Below are 18,986 nucleotides of genomic sequence, written 5' to 3'. Positions count from 1 at the left end.
ACTCTGAAGGCTTCATTTAGGAGTTTTGATATTGCCCCTGAGAGCTGTGAGGAGCTTGTCCAGGATCGCTGCACCTGGTGCAACCAAATAAAAAAGGTTGTGGCCTCCTTCAAAAGCAAGCGCAATATCAGAGGCGGAGAGGAAATTCTGAGCCAGCAGGTTGTCCAAACCTCAATCATCTACAGTATGTTGTTCTGTTTGCAGCAGAACATTCCAGACATAGATTGCCCTCAGTACCTACCAGAATCTTAGCAAACACTCCGGATAATAGACATGGTCATCTTGGCCTTGAGGGATGAACAACAACAGGCAGTAGAGGTCACAGGTTTGGAAGGAGCTTTGGGGAGTTGCTGCAGTGCATCTTGTATGTGATGCAGACAGCTCCCACGGTGCACTGATGGTGGAGGGAGTGAATGTTTATGGGTGAGTTGCTGATCAAGCAGGCTGCTTTTTCTTGAATGGCATCGAGTTTCTTGAGTGTTGATGGAGCTGCACTCATCCAGGCAATTGGAGAGTATTCCATAACACTCCAGGCATGTGCCTTGTTGAAGGTGCTACTCATGGTATACAATCCCATATGTGCATCAGCCTTCCATTACCTTGTCTAAGTATTTGCTATGCTTTATGTATGAACTCAAATAGCAACTGTCATAAATCTATTTGAACGTGGAGGATCTTCATCCTGCATAATTTCAGAAACATTTTCTAAGAGGAGCCAGTGTGTAGAGTCACAATCAGGAAACTCTGATTTTCCTTCCTCCCTTAATGCAGTAACATTGAGGCTGCTCAAACCCAACTGGGATCAGCTAACTTCAGACTGGGAATTAAACCTACTTTGTAATATTTTCCTATTGATCTTTACAAATTAAAATGAAGTGTTCTATCAAAGTGAGGCAATAGGTGCTTTTGCAGGTACTGAATTGAGTATAATTTCCCCACGTGCTCTCAATGCCAGAGAATGTGGTTGCATCTCCCCCTGCGCTATGGATTCATCCAGTGCCACCCCTCCAGGCCCAAGCTACATGGGTTATTCCAATTGGCCCCGGAGACTGCTGGGGGACTGGAGTCACGTGGTTCCCCCGGCGTCACGGCCCTTTCAAGATGGTGGACGCGATGGCGGTGGAGTCGGTAGGGCGGACGCTGGTGGACGTGTCGAGGCCGCTGAAGGAGCGGTTTCGGGCGCTGTTCACCCTCCGGAACCTGGGCGGGCCGCTCGCCATCGAGTGGATCTCCAGGGGCTTCGGGGACGAGTCGGCGCTGCTGAAGCACGAACTGGCCTATTGCCTGGGCCAGATGCAGGACCCGCGCGCTATCCCCGCCCTGACCCGGGTGCTGCAGGATCTCAGCCAGGAGCCCATGGTCAGGCACGAAGCAGGTGAGGCTGGAGGCTGGACACCGGGTATCCAAAAGCTGCTCAATCTCTCCTCATAAGAACAAGCCCCCGCATCTGTGGAATCAATCTGGTGAACCTCCTCTGAACCGCCTCCAGTGTAACTACATCCTTCCTCAAGTAAGGGGACCAAACCTGTGCACAGTACTCCAGGTGCCGTCTCACCAATGCCTTGTACAGTTGCAACAACACTTCCCTATTTTTATACTCTTCCTGGCAGTGTCCGCGCGAAAGCGAAATACTGCGGATGCTGGAAATGCTCAGCAGCTCAGGCAGCCGCTGTGGAGAGAGACGGGAATCGACGTTTCAAGCCGAGGTGACAGCTTACTGTAACTTTCCGTCTGATTGATGGCACCCCTGACAATGCTGCACTGCGATGTTGCAACGAAAAAACAAGAAACTTACGAATGGATATGGACAGGTTAGGTCAATGGGTCAAAATTTGGCAGATGGAGTTTAACATGGACAAGTGTGAGGTTATCCATTTTGGTCGGAAGAATAAAAAGGCGACTTGTTATTTAAATGGAGAAAATGTTTCAGTGCAGAGGAATCTGGGTGCCCTCGTACATGAATCGCTGAAAGCTAGTATGCAGGTACCGCAAGTAGCAAGGAAGGCAAATGGAATTTTGGCATTTATTGCTAAAGGAATAGAGTATAAAAATAGGGAAGTGTTGTTGCAACTGTACAAGGCATTGGTGAGACCGCACCAGGAGTACTGTGCATAGTTTTGGTCCGCTTACTTGAGGAAGGATGTAGTTACACTGGAGGCAGTTCAGAGGAGGTTCACTAGATTGATTCCAGAGATGCAGGACTTGTCTTATGAGGAGAGATTGAGCAGTTTAGGCCTATACTTGCTAGAGTTTAGAAGGATGAGAGGAGATCTAACTGAGGTATATAAGATGCTAAAGGGGATAGACGTGGAGTGGATGTTTCCCCTTGTGGGGCATTCTAGAACAAGAGGCCATAGTTTTAGGCTAAGGGGTGGTAGATTTAAATCAGGGATGGGGAATTACTTTTCTCAAAGGGTTGTGAATCTGTGGAATTCACTACCTCAGTGCAGTGGATGCTGAATAAATTTGAAGAGATAGACAGATTTTTAATTAGTAATGGGTTGAAAGGTTATGGGGAGAGGGCGGGAAATTGGCGTTGAGGCCGAAATGAGATCAGCCATGTTCGTAATGAATGGCGGGGCAGGCTCAAGGGGCTGAATTGCCTACTCCTGCTCCTAGTTATGTTATGTTCTGCCTCAGTGCTATACCGAGCTGCTGGGTGGGTCATATACTCAGTTATGGAGTGGGACTTGAGCAACCTTCTATCACCCCCGGTCATCTGGACCTGAAACATCAACTCTGTTTCTCTCCACAGATGCTGCCTGACCTGTTGAGCATTTCCAACATTTTTTGTTTTTTTATTTCAAGGAGCCTACTGTTGGCAGTTTTATGCTTACTTCCAATTAAGTAACTATTTAACATGTGGAAAGGCTCTTTTAAAGGTCAAATTTTGTGTAGTAATTGCTCCTGTGAAGGGCCATGCTTTACTATGTAAAAGGCACTATATGATTGCAAAACAGAAAATGCTGGACATATTCAACATCTGTAGAGAGGGAAACAGTTAATCTTTTGGGTTGAGTATGTATACTGGAAGGGTCTGGCACATACAGGGTTAATGTGGGACTGTACAGTACCGCCCACACACTGATGTAAGATGGCACATGACTTAGACCTAGGGTCATTGTGGGGTTGGCCAGGGATGTATAGCTAGCATGGAGATAACTCCATGCCTGTACACTATATTTGTATATAATTACAAGTAGTTAATAAAGACTTGCTGTTAACGTACAGAAGACAATGAAGACTACTTTAATAGGCACATTATGTAACCAACACCATCCCAACAGTATGTTCCAGCATTTTCTGTTTTTATTTCAGATTTCCAACATCTGATGTACTTTACTCCCATATAAATATGAGTTGTTCTTGCACTACAATAGTGACTATGCTTCAGAAATGTTTCATTGGCTGTGAAAAGCTTTGGGGCATCCCAAAGGTTGTGAAAGACGCCTTATAAAATCAAAGTTTGATCGTTCTTGTAGTTACACTGTGACTGGGGTTGACAGACCAGAGGTAGGGTGTTGGAGCAGGTAAATATTTTTTGACTGCTGTTCCTGGACAGCTATCTGTTTTTTGGATCTGTATATGTACTGGTTAAATCTTAATATTTAGAATCTGTTGGATTCTCTGTTAATAGTAAAAATTCAGGTTAAATAACCAATGTTGCGGGGAGTTGTTCATAGATTAAAACGGGTTACCCGAGGATTTCTCTGCTTTTCTGCCACTGAGGTACTTTTTAAAATGTAATCAATGTTGTTAACACAAGCAAACACAATTACAATTGCAAAGTTACAATTAGCAATGCAATAAATAATGAGTTAATCTGTTTTGGTGGTGTTTGAGGGATAATCATTGGCCAGGATACTGAGCAAACTCCCCTGCTTTTCTTCAAGTAGTGGAGTGAAATCTTTTAGATTCACCTGAACAAGCAGACGGAACCTGGTTGTAACTCCTCATCTGACAGATGACATCTCTGACAATGCTGTACTGCCTCAGTCATGGAGTGGGACTTGAGCATCCTTCTATCATTGACAACACGATAACTAATATGAGTGTTAGAAACTCATTGCTTGTTGTAAGCTGCCCAGGTAAATGTACAGGACTTGATTACCATTGCCTGTGTTTCAAATGTAAATATTCCGTTTGATTTGCATCTGAGTTTGCTATATATCTAATCTCTAGTACCAGTAATACCTATATGCTAATTCCTCATCCATTCTTGAGCACCCAGCTATTCGGTTCCTTTATTGACTGCCTTCGTACCCCTGATATGCTGGTACTCACTATCTTTCCCCAAAGTCTTCATTTCACTTCCCTAGCCACAAGCCATTGCCCTCAAATGCTTCACATCCCCTCCTGAGTACTTAAAAACCAGCACGCCTCTCTCAAACAATATATTGTTTATTTACTGTTGCAACATAATTGGAGATCCACTTTATTATGAAACGCCATAGGCCTGACTTTTCACTTTTAAGTGAATGGGTTTCGAGTGAATTACAATCTTGCCTCATGTTTTCCAACTATCTATGAACAACACTGAAGGAAATCAGCTAGTGGTTAACATTAAAATGGGACATTTGTGTGGGTAGATGCCATGACTTGTTACAAATGCAGAATAATGCAGCTTTTTAGGGAGTGACATATGAAAACAGCCACATCTATCTGTCAGCTGTGGTTCATTGGATAGCGCACTCACCTTTGAATCACAAGGTTCTGGGTTCAAGCCCCACTCTAAGGCTTGAGCACAAATGTCAAAGCTGACACCCTAGTGCCATACTGAGGATGTGTTGCACTGTTGGAGGTGCAGTCTTTAGGGCTTTAAACCGAGGCCCCATCTGCTTGCTTGGGTGGATGTAAAAGATCTCTAGGCACTAGGAGGAGAGTAGGGGAGATATTTCCTCTGCCCTGGTCAATATTTCTCTGTAATTCAACATCACAAAAAGCAGATTATCCGGTCATTATCACATTGTTTGTGGGAGTTTGCTGAGCACAAATTGGCTGCAGTGTTTCTTACATTGCAACAGTAATTACACTCTAGAGTACTTCATTGGCTCTAAAGCCCTTCGACACATAGTCGTGAAAAACGATTTATAAATGCAAGTCTTTCTTTCTATTTTTCATCACTGGCTTTTTGTTGCTGTAGAGTGCAAACATATTCTGCCTTTTATCTGCCACGTGCATAACACTATATATACTTTAAGTTGAACAGCATTCACTAAACATGAGCCAATTTTTCTGACATTTCTAGATTTGCTTTTAGTGGTTGAGCATCCTAAAGAGTCTTTACATTTGGTGTTATGTGAGCTTGTAGATCAATCCCCAACACAAGCATCAAAATCATCAATGAAAAAGTCCTGAGCCCTGCAGGAAATTATTGGTAACTAGCCTCCAAGCAGATCTATATCTTTCAACTACAACTTTGTGTGTGCAGTCATTCAGCCAGTTCCCAATCTGCTGCAGCTAATAAATGTCTAAATTATCGTTTTTTTTCCCTGGGATTTATTTGTATTGCATTTTTTATACTGTTACTATATTTCAGGTGAGGCATTGGGAGCTATTGGAAAACCAGAGGTCCTTGAAATATTGAGCTATTACTCCCATGATGCAGCAATAGAGGTAAGGATATTTTAATTTCATTTTATAGATGCGTAATTTAATTAAGATCAGCTTCTGACCACATCAACAGTAAAACTCCATTTCCACCTCTATCATTGCCCAGCTGCATCCCTACCTTGTTGTCTCTAGATTTGACTATTTCAGCTCACTCCTGTCCAGCCTCTTATATTCTATCCTCCATAAACTTGATGCCATCCAAAATTCTGCCTGTGTCCTAACTCGCACTAAGTTCTGATCACCCATTGCCCTTGCGCTCACTGACCTGAATTGGCTTCTGGTTAAGCAAAGTCTCTTTAAATTCTCATCCTTGTTTTCAAATTTCTTCATGCCCTCACATTTCCCTACCCAATCTCCAGCCCCACAACCTTCCAGGATCTGCCCTCCTCTTCAGCACTCCCAATTTTAATTGCTGCATCATTGGTGGTGGTGCCTTCAGTTGTCAAAGCCTAAAACTCTGGAATTGTTCCTCTGTAAACCTTTATTTTTCTACCTCTCTTTCCTCCTTTTACTGTGCTCCTTAAAACCCACCTCTTTGACCAAGCTTTTGGTCATCTACCCTAATATCTCATTACGTGGCTCGGTGACAAATTTTGCTTAGGAACGCTCCTGTAGCGCGCCTTGGGATGGTTTATGATGTTAAAGGTGCTATATAAATACAATTTCTTAAAATATTGTTTTCTTCCTTTTTCTGGATTTTCACCTTCAAGATCAGTTCATATTACTTTCCATCTGATTGTTTTTTCCTTCTGATGTGTGGTTCTCAGCTTCCATTTGGCCTTGTTCACTCCCAGCAAAGAAGAGGGTACATGGGATAAAAATTTTCTGGCTGTTAAATGGGTTTGGTAATAGGAGTGTTTAATGGAACTATGGGTCATTTCGTATTTTTTTTTTTAAAAAAGCCCTCTTGGTTGTACTATGCCCCATCTCAGCATTGCTGCCAAGCATAGTTCTAGATCACCTTTACTAGAATATAGGACTGTACCAGCCAGTAACCCAGTGACTTTCCAGGAACAGAAGCTGTAACATAAAAGGGCCAGAACACTTGTGGCTTTTCCCCCAAACACAAACTTCTTTTCCAGCCCTTGAGCTTCGAAGATCATGTCTGATCCACATAAATCGGAAAGTGCTAACAAAAAGAGACCAAGCCCTGGAATTGTCCATGGCAAGTTCCCTATTTCATGCCAACAAGAGTCAAATGCAAGTCAGGAACAACACAACACGAGAGGGGAGAAATAATTAGACGGAAAGTCATAATCTAAAAGTACATTGAGGTTGGAAATCTATAGAAAAGGAGAAAACAACTGTTTAATGTCAACTTGTATTTGTATAGTGTCATCACAGCTTCAGATCCATTTTTTATCTGAAGCACTCCTTTCTCTTTTGATGTTTGCCCTGCTCCCCTCTTTCCCCCACCCCACGTTACCTCTGTCGAGTGTTCCTACCTGATGTAATGGGCTTCAACAGTGTCATGAAGGACCTAGGTTAACAACTATTGCCTTTGTTACTGGATCCTGACTGGAAGTTATTGATTCCACTTTGTTATGTGTTCAGTTTACAGCAGTACAGAATTTCAAAACACATGCCCTGTTCTGTGTTCAACTTGGATGATCCCAAGGCAACATGGGGCACTGGCTTCAGACTAGAGTAAGAAATTTAAACCAAAATTCCATTTTCAGAATGCTATCCAGTGATCACAGTGAAGCAATATATCTGAAACCCAATTTTTGGATTGCTGTGTTTCAGTGCACAGCTTTTCAATTTCCAGAATAATTTTCATGATGTATTTCAAATTTAGCTGTGTTTGCACTTGGCTTAAATAAATTATGCAATTACATCTGTAGAATTTGGGAAAGTTGTGTGTTTTACAAAGTGCTACTTATTATCCTATTCAAAGCTAGGGCAATAAGTTTCTCTAACAGTAATGTGGCTTTCTGAATAACAGCCCATATTAGAATGTATCAAGAAGTTCTTCTTTCACAGTGCAGCCATCAAACACAATAAGCAAAAGTACTAGCTGATGCTTGTGCTCAACATAGAGACTTATGAGTTCTAAGACCAAAAGTAAAGAGGTGGAGCTGTGTTTTATACGCTATTGGTTAAATTGTATTTGGATTACTGTGTCTACTATGGTTGTCCCATTAGTGAAAAGATATTGGAACCATAGAAAAGTTGCAGTTTAGATTCACAAGAACAAAACAGGATGAAAGCATGCAGTAGTGATGAGAGACCTATAAAAACAAAGCTGTGCTCACTAAGCAGAACAGATGAGACCTAATAGCAGCTATACCGCCAAGTGCTTTGAATTCAGTTGTTGAGATCCCACATGCCCGGCTTCAGACAATGTTGATTTGGGTCTTATAGATTCAGATTCCAACACCATAATGACAGATATGAATGAGCCTGGGCAAAACCCTGTTTGTACTCCTGTGAAAGTGGGGAGAGAGCGGGACAATACAACATGCAAATATACACCCACGAGTACACACATTATCTCTCTTCCTCAGCCCTACTGGGGCTGTTTAACTACCATTACAGAAAATGATAGCCCGAGCAGTAATATATCCAGTGGATTGTGAGACGCTGGTGAAGCCCAAGAACATATGGTAGTTTATTTTCATGGAATCTTAGAACGGTGCTTCTCCACAATTCTTTTTGGGAAACTGAATTGTATTAATTTATTTTGATACCTTTATAATATGATTAAGTGGCTCTCCTATATCTCATTTAAATGGTTAATTTGTATTGAAATACTTAGGTTGCTGAAACTTGTCAGCTGGCAGTTAAACGAATTGAATGGCTTCAAAATAACAAAGGCCAGAATGAAAGCCAATACTGTTCAATTGATCCTGCTCCCCCAGCTCTGGAGAAAGATATTAAGAAGTTGAGGGAAACTCTCTTGGATGAATCCTTGCCCTTGTTCGACAGATACAGAGCGATGTTTGCCCTGCGGAATATTGGAAGTAAAGAAGCAGTCTTGGCCTTAGGAGATGGTACGTATTTTATCAAGTTTGTTTTGGTTAGGTCATTAATACAGTTGTAATTTGGGGTTGACACATCAAAGTCAAATGATTAATTGTTTTCTTGCCTCTAAATCAGAATGTTGTAGCCTCGCTTGACCTAACCACATTATATGGGCTGACATTCCAGTGCAGTACTTTGGGCAGGTTGTGCTGCCTGAAGTACCGTCATTTGGATGAAACATTAAACCGAGGCATTGACTGGGCTTCTCGGCCATAAAAGATCCAATGGCACCATTCAAAAAAAAAACCCAGCAGAATAGTCCTCAGTGCCCTACCCAACATTTATCACTCAGCCAATTTCACTGAAACAAGTTATTGTGACTTATTTCATATGTCACCTTGCTGTGCTCAGATTGGTTGCTATTTTTCTGTACATTGGCCACAAAGTGCTTTGGAAGGCCCTGAAATCATGAAAGGCACTGTACAAATGCAATTTCTTCCTTGCTTCCTTTTAAATATTTTTGTATGTAGTTTATTGCTTTTATCTTTCCATAATATTTTCATATACCATCATGTCAAATCTTGGGAAGACATAAACTTCTCATTGCCCAAACTGTCAAAAGCATCTTCTGATTGGCTACTGAGATATAAATATATAATATTTCCTAGTGAGATGCTCTAAGTTGAGGCTATAGCTGTAGTTAGTAGAGCAGCTTTCTCCTGTAAGGGATCTAAATGCAAAATGCTGTGTCCCTATGGGGCTGAAATGTAGCATTCCACTTGTTGCAGACTTTAGCAAATTTCCTTTTGAAAATGGCAAAGGCAAATTCAAATTGACACACATTACAGAAACTAATGTCTAAATTAAGATGCAACTTTTAATTTGAAGAGTAACTTTATCCTGTCCATCACTGCCATCTTAAAGTAGATGAGGCCCTAAAAGCTAACAAAAGGCAGATGAAACTTGGGTCAATTTATAATTATTTAATATCATAGTATTAGTTCAGTAAGTTTTGTGGGCTGGAGGGGGCTGTTGGAATGTCTGTTATTTTCTGCCAGACCTACACTAGCAGCTACTAGAATGTTAGCAGCAGGATTCTGGTAGGGCTGCTAGCATTCTAGTTGAAAAATCTTATGTTCACATTTCGGGCACCTTGCTGACTCTTGTGGAAAGGCTGTAGAAAACTTAGCTGTTTATTTAGACTTTTGGAAAATAAACCCACAACAAATCAGGAAATTGGCTTATTATTTACACAGTACTATTAATGATTTTTCAGATCTTCTAAGTAAGCACTTCTGGATATAATTTTGATTTGACTTTGGGTGGTGACATCTAGTTTTGTGTATTTCCCTGCAGGTTTGCAGTGTAGCAGTGCTTTGTTTCGACACGAAATTGGCTACGTCTTTGGCCAGATGCAGCATGATGCCAGTATTCCGCAACTTATAACAGCATTGAAAAAAGTAGATGAAAGTCCCATGGTCCGTCATGAGTGTGCAGAAGCTTTAGGATCCATTGCCAAAGAGCCATGTGTGGAAGCATTAAAAGAATATCTACATGATGGGGAACGTGTTGTGAAGGAAAGCTGTGAGGTGGCACTGGACATGCTTGAGTATGAAAACAGTCCGGAGTTTCAGTACGCAGATGCATTGATTAAATTGCAAAAAACTGAGTCTAAGAATTTAACATTGCCTTAATGGAATTTACCTTAAACTGCTGACAGATTGTCGGGACTTGACGTTATGAACACACTATTCCCAGAGGTTGTAACTTGCTTCGCTACCCTAGTTGTGTATTTTCTGATGCCATTCTTCCTATGTTGTTTAATTCTAAATAACGTTGTAGAAACTATAATGAAATACATCAAGCTTTATTTGTTTTGTGTCTAACAAATTTTAATAAATCAAAATGCTTATACCATATAAAATGTTTAGTTCCCGGTTAGTCTTCTAAAACTTCACTTTGGATCTTATTTAGGTATTGTTACCTGCTAACATTAGACCATATGTAGGGGGTCCAAAATCCTACATGTGCCAGCAGTTTTGTGTAAGCTGACAGTCTTAACACCAGACTTGTCAGGTGGGAGCAGTCCTTTGGTTTAAAAATGTATTAAAAGGGATTTCAAATCTTAAAAACAAAACGCTGGAAATACTCAGCAGATCAGATCAGGCAGCTGCTGAGTATTTTCAGCATTTCCATTTCAGATTTATGACATCCACAGTATCTTACTTTTGGATTTGAAATCTTTCACTCTAGCTGATTGAGGAAATATTACAAATTTTTACATGATGTTGACAGCTCTGTAACAGATCTAAAAACTGCTAGGGTTATTGGTCAGTTTGTCTAATATGGCATCCTGAACAGAGGAATTCAAGAAAATAAATCAGTAACCTTGTTACGTCTTATTTTATTTTGAATGTTTATAATTTATGTAATTGGTCTTTCTTATATCTTAGTTATACATATCAATGGTCCTGGACATTTATTAACCATTAACTGTTTGCTTAGCTGACAGGACATATGGCATAATGAGACACAATGCTACTCACATTTTATATCTCAGTATAAACTATTATTCTGTTTGGTTGTTCCACCTCTGAGCTGGTTAAATTCACCAAGTGCCTGAGACTTCATACCATGCATTTGAACTCCATTCCACCAGGCTAGTAAATTATTGGTTACAAGAAATCAAATTTTGGGCTGAAGGAAGGTATGCAGTGGAATTGCCCAAGGGTCAATATTTGGAACACTTCTTGATATATATTAAAGCCCTGGACTTGGATGTGCATGGTACAATTTCAAAATTTGCACATGAGAAATCTTGAAACTATTGTGAGGTGGATAGTGATAGACTTCAAGAGGACCTGGACAGGATGATGGGATGGGTAGATACTTGGCAGATGAAATTTAATTCAGAGAAGTGTAAGTCGTACATTTTGGTATGAAGAACCAGGAAAGGCAATATAAAATAAAGGACACAATTCTAAAAAGTGTGCAGGAACAGAGATAAATGGGGGTAAATGTGCACAAATGATCTGAGATGATAGGGCAGGTTAAGAGAGTGGTTAAAAAAACATATAGGAAAATTGCAGAGCACCAAGAGAATGTGGGAGAGTGAGTTGAGTTGCTGTTGCACAACTAATTGAGTTGCTGTTGCACAGAATTGACACAGACATGCCACGTCAAATGGCTTCCTTCTGTACTGGAACTGTTCTTTGATTTCATGAAGTAACTATTGACACCCCTAGTTTCAGAAGGAAGGTTTCCTGTGCCTTTAGCTTTGTGTCAATGAAGTTGAATGAGGGCAGGCTCTTGTTAATTACCACCAGTACTATTTATCTGCTCAACTATTATTTGGTAGAAGTATTATTTGTTGCTTTTGTGCATCAAATGCTTCTTTTAAAGGAGGGGGGTGCTTCTGAAAGTACAGCAACATTTCATCATGCACCATAATTAGAAACAATATAGAGGCAGTATATGTTTGTAAAACACCTATAATAAATAGTCAAGACACCATTTTTGAAAAGTTGGCATAACTAAGTTTTATTTTGGTTCAAGAGCTATACAATAAAACATGTTGCTTGCGGTGAACATTTCAGTTTGTTTCCTTAATTTGTCTCTTTTCTCTTTCTAATTTAAATTTCCTTATCCATGGCATTGTAGAAAACTCTTCAACTCCACCCCACCCATTATGTCCAATCATATTTCAGTAAAATAATGATATAGCTACAAAGAAAAACCTGTGATACAAATGTCATCCTATTCCTTACCCAGCCCCGACTGAGGACATAAACTTGCTTTACAAGTTTTGGAATATCTCAGAGCTAATGAGATTAACTGCGATTATATTCAGTGCTTTACTGTGGAGATGCAGGGTTCTCCTCAAGCTACTGTTTAAAGAACCTATGAACTCACTACACCTCTTTAAACTCCATTCCAAGATCTATCTGTGTTCCAGCACTGCCTCTGCTGCTTCCCTCTTTCATCTATCCAATCTGCATTCTTCCTTGCAAACTTATCCCAAGTCCTCCAGTTAGATTCTGCTCCAATCCAAAGCAGTATATCTGTTTTTTAAAAATAAAACATGCAAGCAGTCCTGTGAATTACCAGTTTTCATTTAACTTAGCCGTAATGAACTACACACTGTATTTTCCTGTCTCTACGGAAACATCTTGACCTCAAGCTTTTAATTATTTGTCCTTGTGCCTATTTGTAATCATCTTATTATAAATCCCTAAGCGTACCACCATATGTATACGATACAAGTTTGATTGTAAGTAAAGTAAGCTGATGTATTACATTGAACAATATTGAACATAATGCTGCCTTTGATAATGTCAGTCCCTACCACTGTATCAACTGCTTTTTAACCTCCATCCACTTTTGATGCAGTATTCAAAAACTTAACATTTTAAAGTCAAGGTTAGAAGAGTTGACTTTCAAGTTCAATTATTGTTCCAAAGGTACCAGCTTTATTTTGAGGTGCCCTTTCTTATCCAGAGTAACAATTGATGGACTCTTCCCCCTCTGTTCTTAAATCGTCCAATAGAAGAGATACAATAACAATCCAGTTTACTGAGAGACACTGGTTAAACTCAGTTCCTTGATGGTGCAAAGCAGAAGTTATGATTTGGTGTAAAATCAGGCAAGTAAAGCTAATTACATAGAATTAAAATCACATAAAAGCTGCAATACAGAATCAGGTCATTTGACTCAGCTGGGTCTGTGCAGCGTTTATGCTTCACGGGACACTCCCATCCCTCCTCATTTGACCCCACCAGCATATCCTTCCATTCCTTTCTCCCTCATGTGCTTATCCAGCTTCCACTTAAATACACCAATGCTTTTTCCCTCAACTACTCCTACCACTCTCTGGGTGGAGAGGCTTTTACTGAACTCCTTATTGGTTAATTAAGTATACCCAAGTGGGACCTATTGGACAGTGCAATCCCATACTACTGCAAGGTGAGTCCACTGTAGTATCTGCCTTTTTTGCAGCTTTGTTCTCCACTGCATTAGTGGGTAAATGGCGTAGTACTGAGCCACACAGACTAAAAACCCCCACCACACAGGTCCTACCTGCAAGCTTCACCAAGTTAAATGAACTCAGAATGGAGGCTGGAACTGGGTTCAATGCTTCTAGGTAAGAGAGTGGGGTTACAGTAAATCAGGGTCTCTGGTACAGAATACTACCCAAAAGTCCTCTGGAAGGTGTGTGTGTGTATTCAAGAAGAGGAACAGGATTGGACTTCGCTGTGATACCCCCTTGGTTGAATAGTCTACTGATATTCACTGTCCCCAAAGGGCTATTTGGTGGTGCCTATGGAGCACCTCTGTACAAATCACTTACCTCGATACAGGAGAGGTTTAAATGCGCAAGCCGAAACATTTACAAAGCAACATTTATTTTAATTCATAATTTGGGAATTAAAACAGCTATAAATGGATTCAACATAAGTTTACATTGTTTTAGCAATTATCCTCGATGTCAAATTTTGTCTCACCACACTCCAATATAAATAGGAAAAATGTATAGACTAATATAGGGATAATAGAGGTGTTGCTTAAATGGGGAAAACTGAGAAATGAAGAAGTATCTCGGTCTCATGGATGGAAGAAGTGTGATTTTTGCACCCCTCCCAGGTACACAGAGTGACTGTACTTTATCTGCTTGTCTGCAGCTGCAATTGGGTCACACAACTTCCAGAGGAGAAAAGTATACCTTTGATTCTTTGTGACACAGTAAGTTATTAGGGAACACTCAATTAGATTTTAACTAGAGTTCACACTGTGGCATTTATTATGCAAGGCTTGTAAGAACACATATTACAGTTTAAAGATTATAGATTCAAGTATTAGTTGTGCCTGAAACTCAAAACCACCAGTTTTAACTATTGTGTCAACTGATGGTTCTTAGTATGGCTATAAAGACGAATGCTAAACAGGATGGCATGCACCATGTGCAGAGTTTCTGTGCAGTACTGCTAATATAAATTTTCCCAGAGTTTGCGTTAATCATTTACTATTGTTACACATTCTCTTTTTCAGTTATCTGGTGTTTCAACACACAAAAATTGCATTTCCTGACCTTTGACCAAATTATTTCAACTCCATTGCAGGCACAACATTCTTATCTGTCATTTTTTATTACCATTAAATTATACAACCTAATTAGAGGTGAGTAGCAAATGAGTAGAAGTGCATCATTAGGGTTTTGCCCATGAATCTATTCAATGCCATTGTAGGAATAGACTGTAGAGGATTAAGAGCAGCAGGGGATAAAGCACATTATTTAATAAAGCCTGAGGAAAGAATTGGCTGCAGCCCAGGGTTTAATCTGCAGAATATGTATTTAGCAATGCTACCTTTTTGTAATTCACAAGGCAGCTGGAAGTTGTAACTACAGAAATACATGAGCATTTGTTCACATGCGATCACTGAAAATATGTCTAATATCCCAGATGAAACAGAACATCCTCCCCAGAACTTTTACAGAGAAGAGATCGTGTACAAGGATTATAAACCTCCTGCAAGAGATGCCATTCATCTTCCCAAACATGTTATCTATTTGTTTTTGGCAGCCCTGGTTGTTTTGGCTGTAGCATATGCCATTGTCGGGCATCTTATTAAGGATCTGATTCATGATTTTGCAGGTAAGTCACTTTTAAGATTGCCTACAATTGTATGCAGTAACATTTTTAAATGAACAGGAACTTCAGGAATGCTATGAGACATTCTTCAAATTGTCAGTTCTAATTTGCAAGGAGCAATTGAAATGTAATTTAAGAATATGAAAGAAAGTATGGGTTGAATATCAGGGATTCTGGTCACAATATTTCAATTCTGTTTGGATATGCAAATGTTGCCAAAGAACTGAAGGGTTGTAAATGTCAAAGAAGAGGAGAGGGATAATCTCAGAGGTCAGTCAGTCTAATGCTGATGGTGGGAAAACTTCTAGAGATCATAATCTGGGACAAAATTAACTTTCACTTGGAAAGCTCTGGGTTAATAAGTGACAGCCAACACAGATTTGTTAAAGACAAATTGTGCCTGCTAAACTTCATTGAGTTCTTTGATAAAATAACAAAGAGGGTTGGTGAAAGTAGCGGAGGAGGATTTGAATTCATTTGGGAGAGGGATAGCACCAGGATGAAACATTAGAGAGGAGAAACAAGGTGCACAGAGAACAGAGACCTGCATAGCACTACAGTAAAGAATAGTTCAGAAGTAGGAGGGATCAGACAAGTAGAAAATCATTAACCAAGACAAACATCAAGCATGCAGACAATAAACACATTTGTGTTAACTGAAGAAGAGTCATACAGACTCGAAACATTAACTCTCTTTCTTCTCTCTGCACAGATGCTGCCAGACCTGCTGAGTTTTTCCAGCATTTTTTGTTTTTGTTTCAGATTTCCAGCATCCACAGTATTTTGCTTTCATACAACGCTCAGATGGTTATTCACCAGTTGCAATGTCTGGCTCTTCAACAAACCACCTTATAAATAGACCTTTTTTCAAAAACGACTGTGCCTTGTATTATACAGCAGTTTTATCACAGTAAACTATTCCAAGGCATTTCACAGGATTTATTCTGGTTTGTTCTGCTATTAACGCATTCTGCTGTTACCTTTATGCCACTATCTGCACTTTCTTTACTCTTTACCACTACCGTTAACACTCCCTTTGTCTTGTGTCTATGACATCTGTCAATTTCTCCTTAGCTCCCATCTATCTCTGACCTTCTATCATGCTCTCCCTGCTCCACCCCTTCTTAAATAGTATAAAATCCATCACATTTCTACTTCTCTTTAGCTCTGAAGAAGAGTCATATGAACTCAAAACGTTAACTCTGTTTCTCTCTCCACAGATGCTGTCAGGCCTGTTGAGTTTTTCCAGCATTTTTTGTTTTTATTTCTGAGCATTGTATTTTTGATGATGGGAATAGCTTTCTTAGGCCATGCTCCACCAAGCCATGGCAAGTAAAGAGTGAAAGAATACTTTTTATAATTATAACTGACAAAAATAGTTTTAGGGGTGGGAAAGGGGAAGAATAAACAAATCAATGAAATTATTTGCATCTTTAGCCAATAATGCAATGTGACTATGCAGGCAGGGGGCAGTGTATCTTTTATAATGTATATAACGTTATTACATCTTAAGTTTTCTAACGTTGAGGCCTGTGCCTATTAGTATCAGTAAAATGTGCAAAACTATCAACCATGGAGAATATATTGATTCATTAAATTGGCTACACTACAGTGATGAGGAAACTGCTGCCATAAATCACATGATATTGTGATGGTTTTAAAGAACGTTAATGACTTCCCATGAGCAATGTCACACTGACTCAGTTAGAAATGGAAATCCAGTTAATAATCATTCATACAGAAAAACTGTTCATCTTCTGCCTTATAAATAAAGAACACAGAAGTAACTAATTTTAAAACTATCTTTATGTTTCACAACAGATTGTCTCCTTGGACCAAATCCTGATCAAGACTTTTGGAATAATGAAATTACCGATCAAGGATTTGTTGAGCAGATTGAAGAAACAGAGCTAGTTGTAAAAGAAGACAAGACAGATGATATCAGTGTGATAGTTGAAGTGCCTAAAATCCGTGTAATACCAAGTCAAAGGACTTCCTTTTCCATCACATAACATGACCATACAACTTACCTGAACAGCTTGGCAGGACATGCAGATAAGCAGAGGGACATCTTTGGTAACAAAACCTTGCAACTTTATGGAAAAATGGAGACCATGGCTAAGAAAGACAAAAATCTGTGAAAGGATTGCTCCAAAATTCAGTCAATATTGCTGTGGTTAAATAACATTTATAAACCAAACAATGTGAAATTTTGAAACACTGTTAAATCAAATGATAGTGTGATGGTTTAAAAAATAAATGACCTCTTAAAGTCTTTCTTTTCTTGGTGATCTGTCTCAGCTTGGTATTTGGAATGGGATGATTCAGGATATGGCCTGTGATCATCACTTGACAAAAGACATGTTAAACCAGTGGCAGCACTTTTTTCTTACCTCTTGAATCTTTCCTTTCATAAGTTGCCTTACTTGTTAGTGAAGCTAAGAATTGGCCACATAAATGGTAGAGTTTGTCTGAACAAAAGGAGATCCTGAGGTTCAAGCCTAAAACCATATGATAGAGAGGAAGCAGTTTAATTTTGGGCATGATAATTAGAGCTACATATTATTTCCTTTTGGATCCCTCAGTCCTGTTGGACAGGTAAAATCGTATTTAAATAAACTCAGGGAGAAAGAGATGCCATCTTTTCTAATGGAAGACCATTTGGTGCCTTGATAGTTCTAGCTTGTTGATTCCCTAGGGCCCAGATTTTCATCCTCCAGGTGGTTAGCGGGAGTCAGAAAAATTCTTGACTCAGCCCACCTGCTTTGGGAGAAGTTGCCCACGAGGATGGAATTTTCATTGTGTTGGGATGGGTGCTGGCTGCAGTGGGGCCAGCTAATCTGAGAAAAAGTTTGGAGACAGCCACAGAGGCTGTGGGGTGCCAAGGCGGACAGTTTAAAAGGACCCCCTTGGTGCTGTGAGGCTTCATCCCCATTATAATAAAATACCAAGGCCTTCCAGCTCTCACCCTTCATACCCCACACACTCCCTATGCCCCATCCATGCCACTGTATGCCTCCCACCCACCCCCCTATGGGACCTCATGTCCCCATGCCAAGGTATTCCACCAAAACAAACCCCTGACCCCTCATGTTCCAATGTCAAGCTATGCCCCTCCAACCACTCCCCATGACCTGTCATGTCCCCCTATACCAAGCTATGTCCATTGTCCTCCCCCATGGCCCTCATGACCCAATGCCTAACTATGCACCTACACCCATCGCATGGCCTCTTATGCCCTCTATGCCAAGCTATGCCCCTTCACCCACCCCTATGGTCCCTCATGGCCTGATGAAAAGGTATGTCCCTCCACCCACCCCCATGGCTTCTCATGCCCCCATGCTAAGCTACGCCCTGTTACCCCCCCCCCATGCCAAGCTATGCATCTACACCCAATCTCCATGACCCCTCATGCTCCCTTTGCCAAGTCAAGCTCCTCAAACAGCCCCATGGCTCCTCATGATCTATATGTCAAACTGTGGCACTTCCATGCCCACTGACCCACCATACACTGTATACAACCAATGAACCCTATCATGACAATGGGATGTGTAAAAATAAGCTCTAGAAAAACAGTCATTCATTCATAACTTACCACTATGTCTTTTCAAAAAGCCCTTTTGTTACAGGGCAAAGAAGTGTCAGTCATCCAGACCCTTTAAAATTTCAATAGCGGAAACTGCAAGCACTTGAAACCTCTTAACCTTGTGTAAATAAACATTGTGCAATTGACAGCAGAGATCAGAGAGCCAGAGCTGTCAA

The 18,986-nt window shown here is 40.3% G+C and overlaps 2 protein-coding genes across 2 annotated transcripts; both read left to right on the top strand.

Moving 5' to 3' along the window:
• The first annotated feature begins 1,067 nt into the window (after window positions 1-1,067).
• On the top strand, window positions 1,068-10,976 carry dohh (deoxyhypusine hydroxylase/monooxygenase). The gene is made up of 4 exons (XM_078555865.1): window positions 1,068-1,375; window positions 5,540-5,616; window positions 8,372-8,606; window positions 9,934-10,976. The coding sequence occupies exons 1-4, from the start codon at window positions 1,102-1,104 to the stop codon at window positions 10,269-10,271; spliced, it is 924 nt and encodes a 307-aa protein (XP_078411991.1). The 5' UTR covers window positions 1,068-1,101; the 3' UTR covers window positions 10,272-10,976.
• Window positions 10,977-14,448: 3,472 nt separating this feature from the next.
• LOC144689235 (uncharacterized) lies at window positions 14,449-18,538 on the top strand. Its single transcript, XM_078556337.1, has 2 exons — window positions 14,449-15,227; window positions 17,046-18,538. The coding sequence occupies exons 1-2, from the start codon at window positions 14,987-14,989 to the stop codon at window positions 17,234-17,236; spliced, it is 432 nt and encodes a 143-aa protein (XP_078412463.1). The 5' UTR covers window positions 14,449-14,986; the 3' UTR covers window positions 17,237-18,538.
• The last annotated feature ends 448 nt before the right edge of the window (window positions 18,539-18,986 follow it).

Source organism: Cetorhinus maximus, chromosome 13 (assembly GCF_964194155.1).
Source record: "Cetorhinus maximus chromosome 13, sCetMax3.hap1.1, whole genome shotgun sequence".
Classification (NCBI taxonomy): domain Eukaryota; kingdom Metazoa; phylum Chordata; class Chondrichthyes; order Lamniformes; family Cetorhinidae; genus Cetorhinus; species Cetorhinus maximus.
Note: the sequence above shows the minus strand (reverse complement) of the source record. Positions and strands in the feature narration are given on the sequence as shown.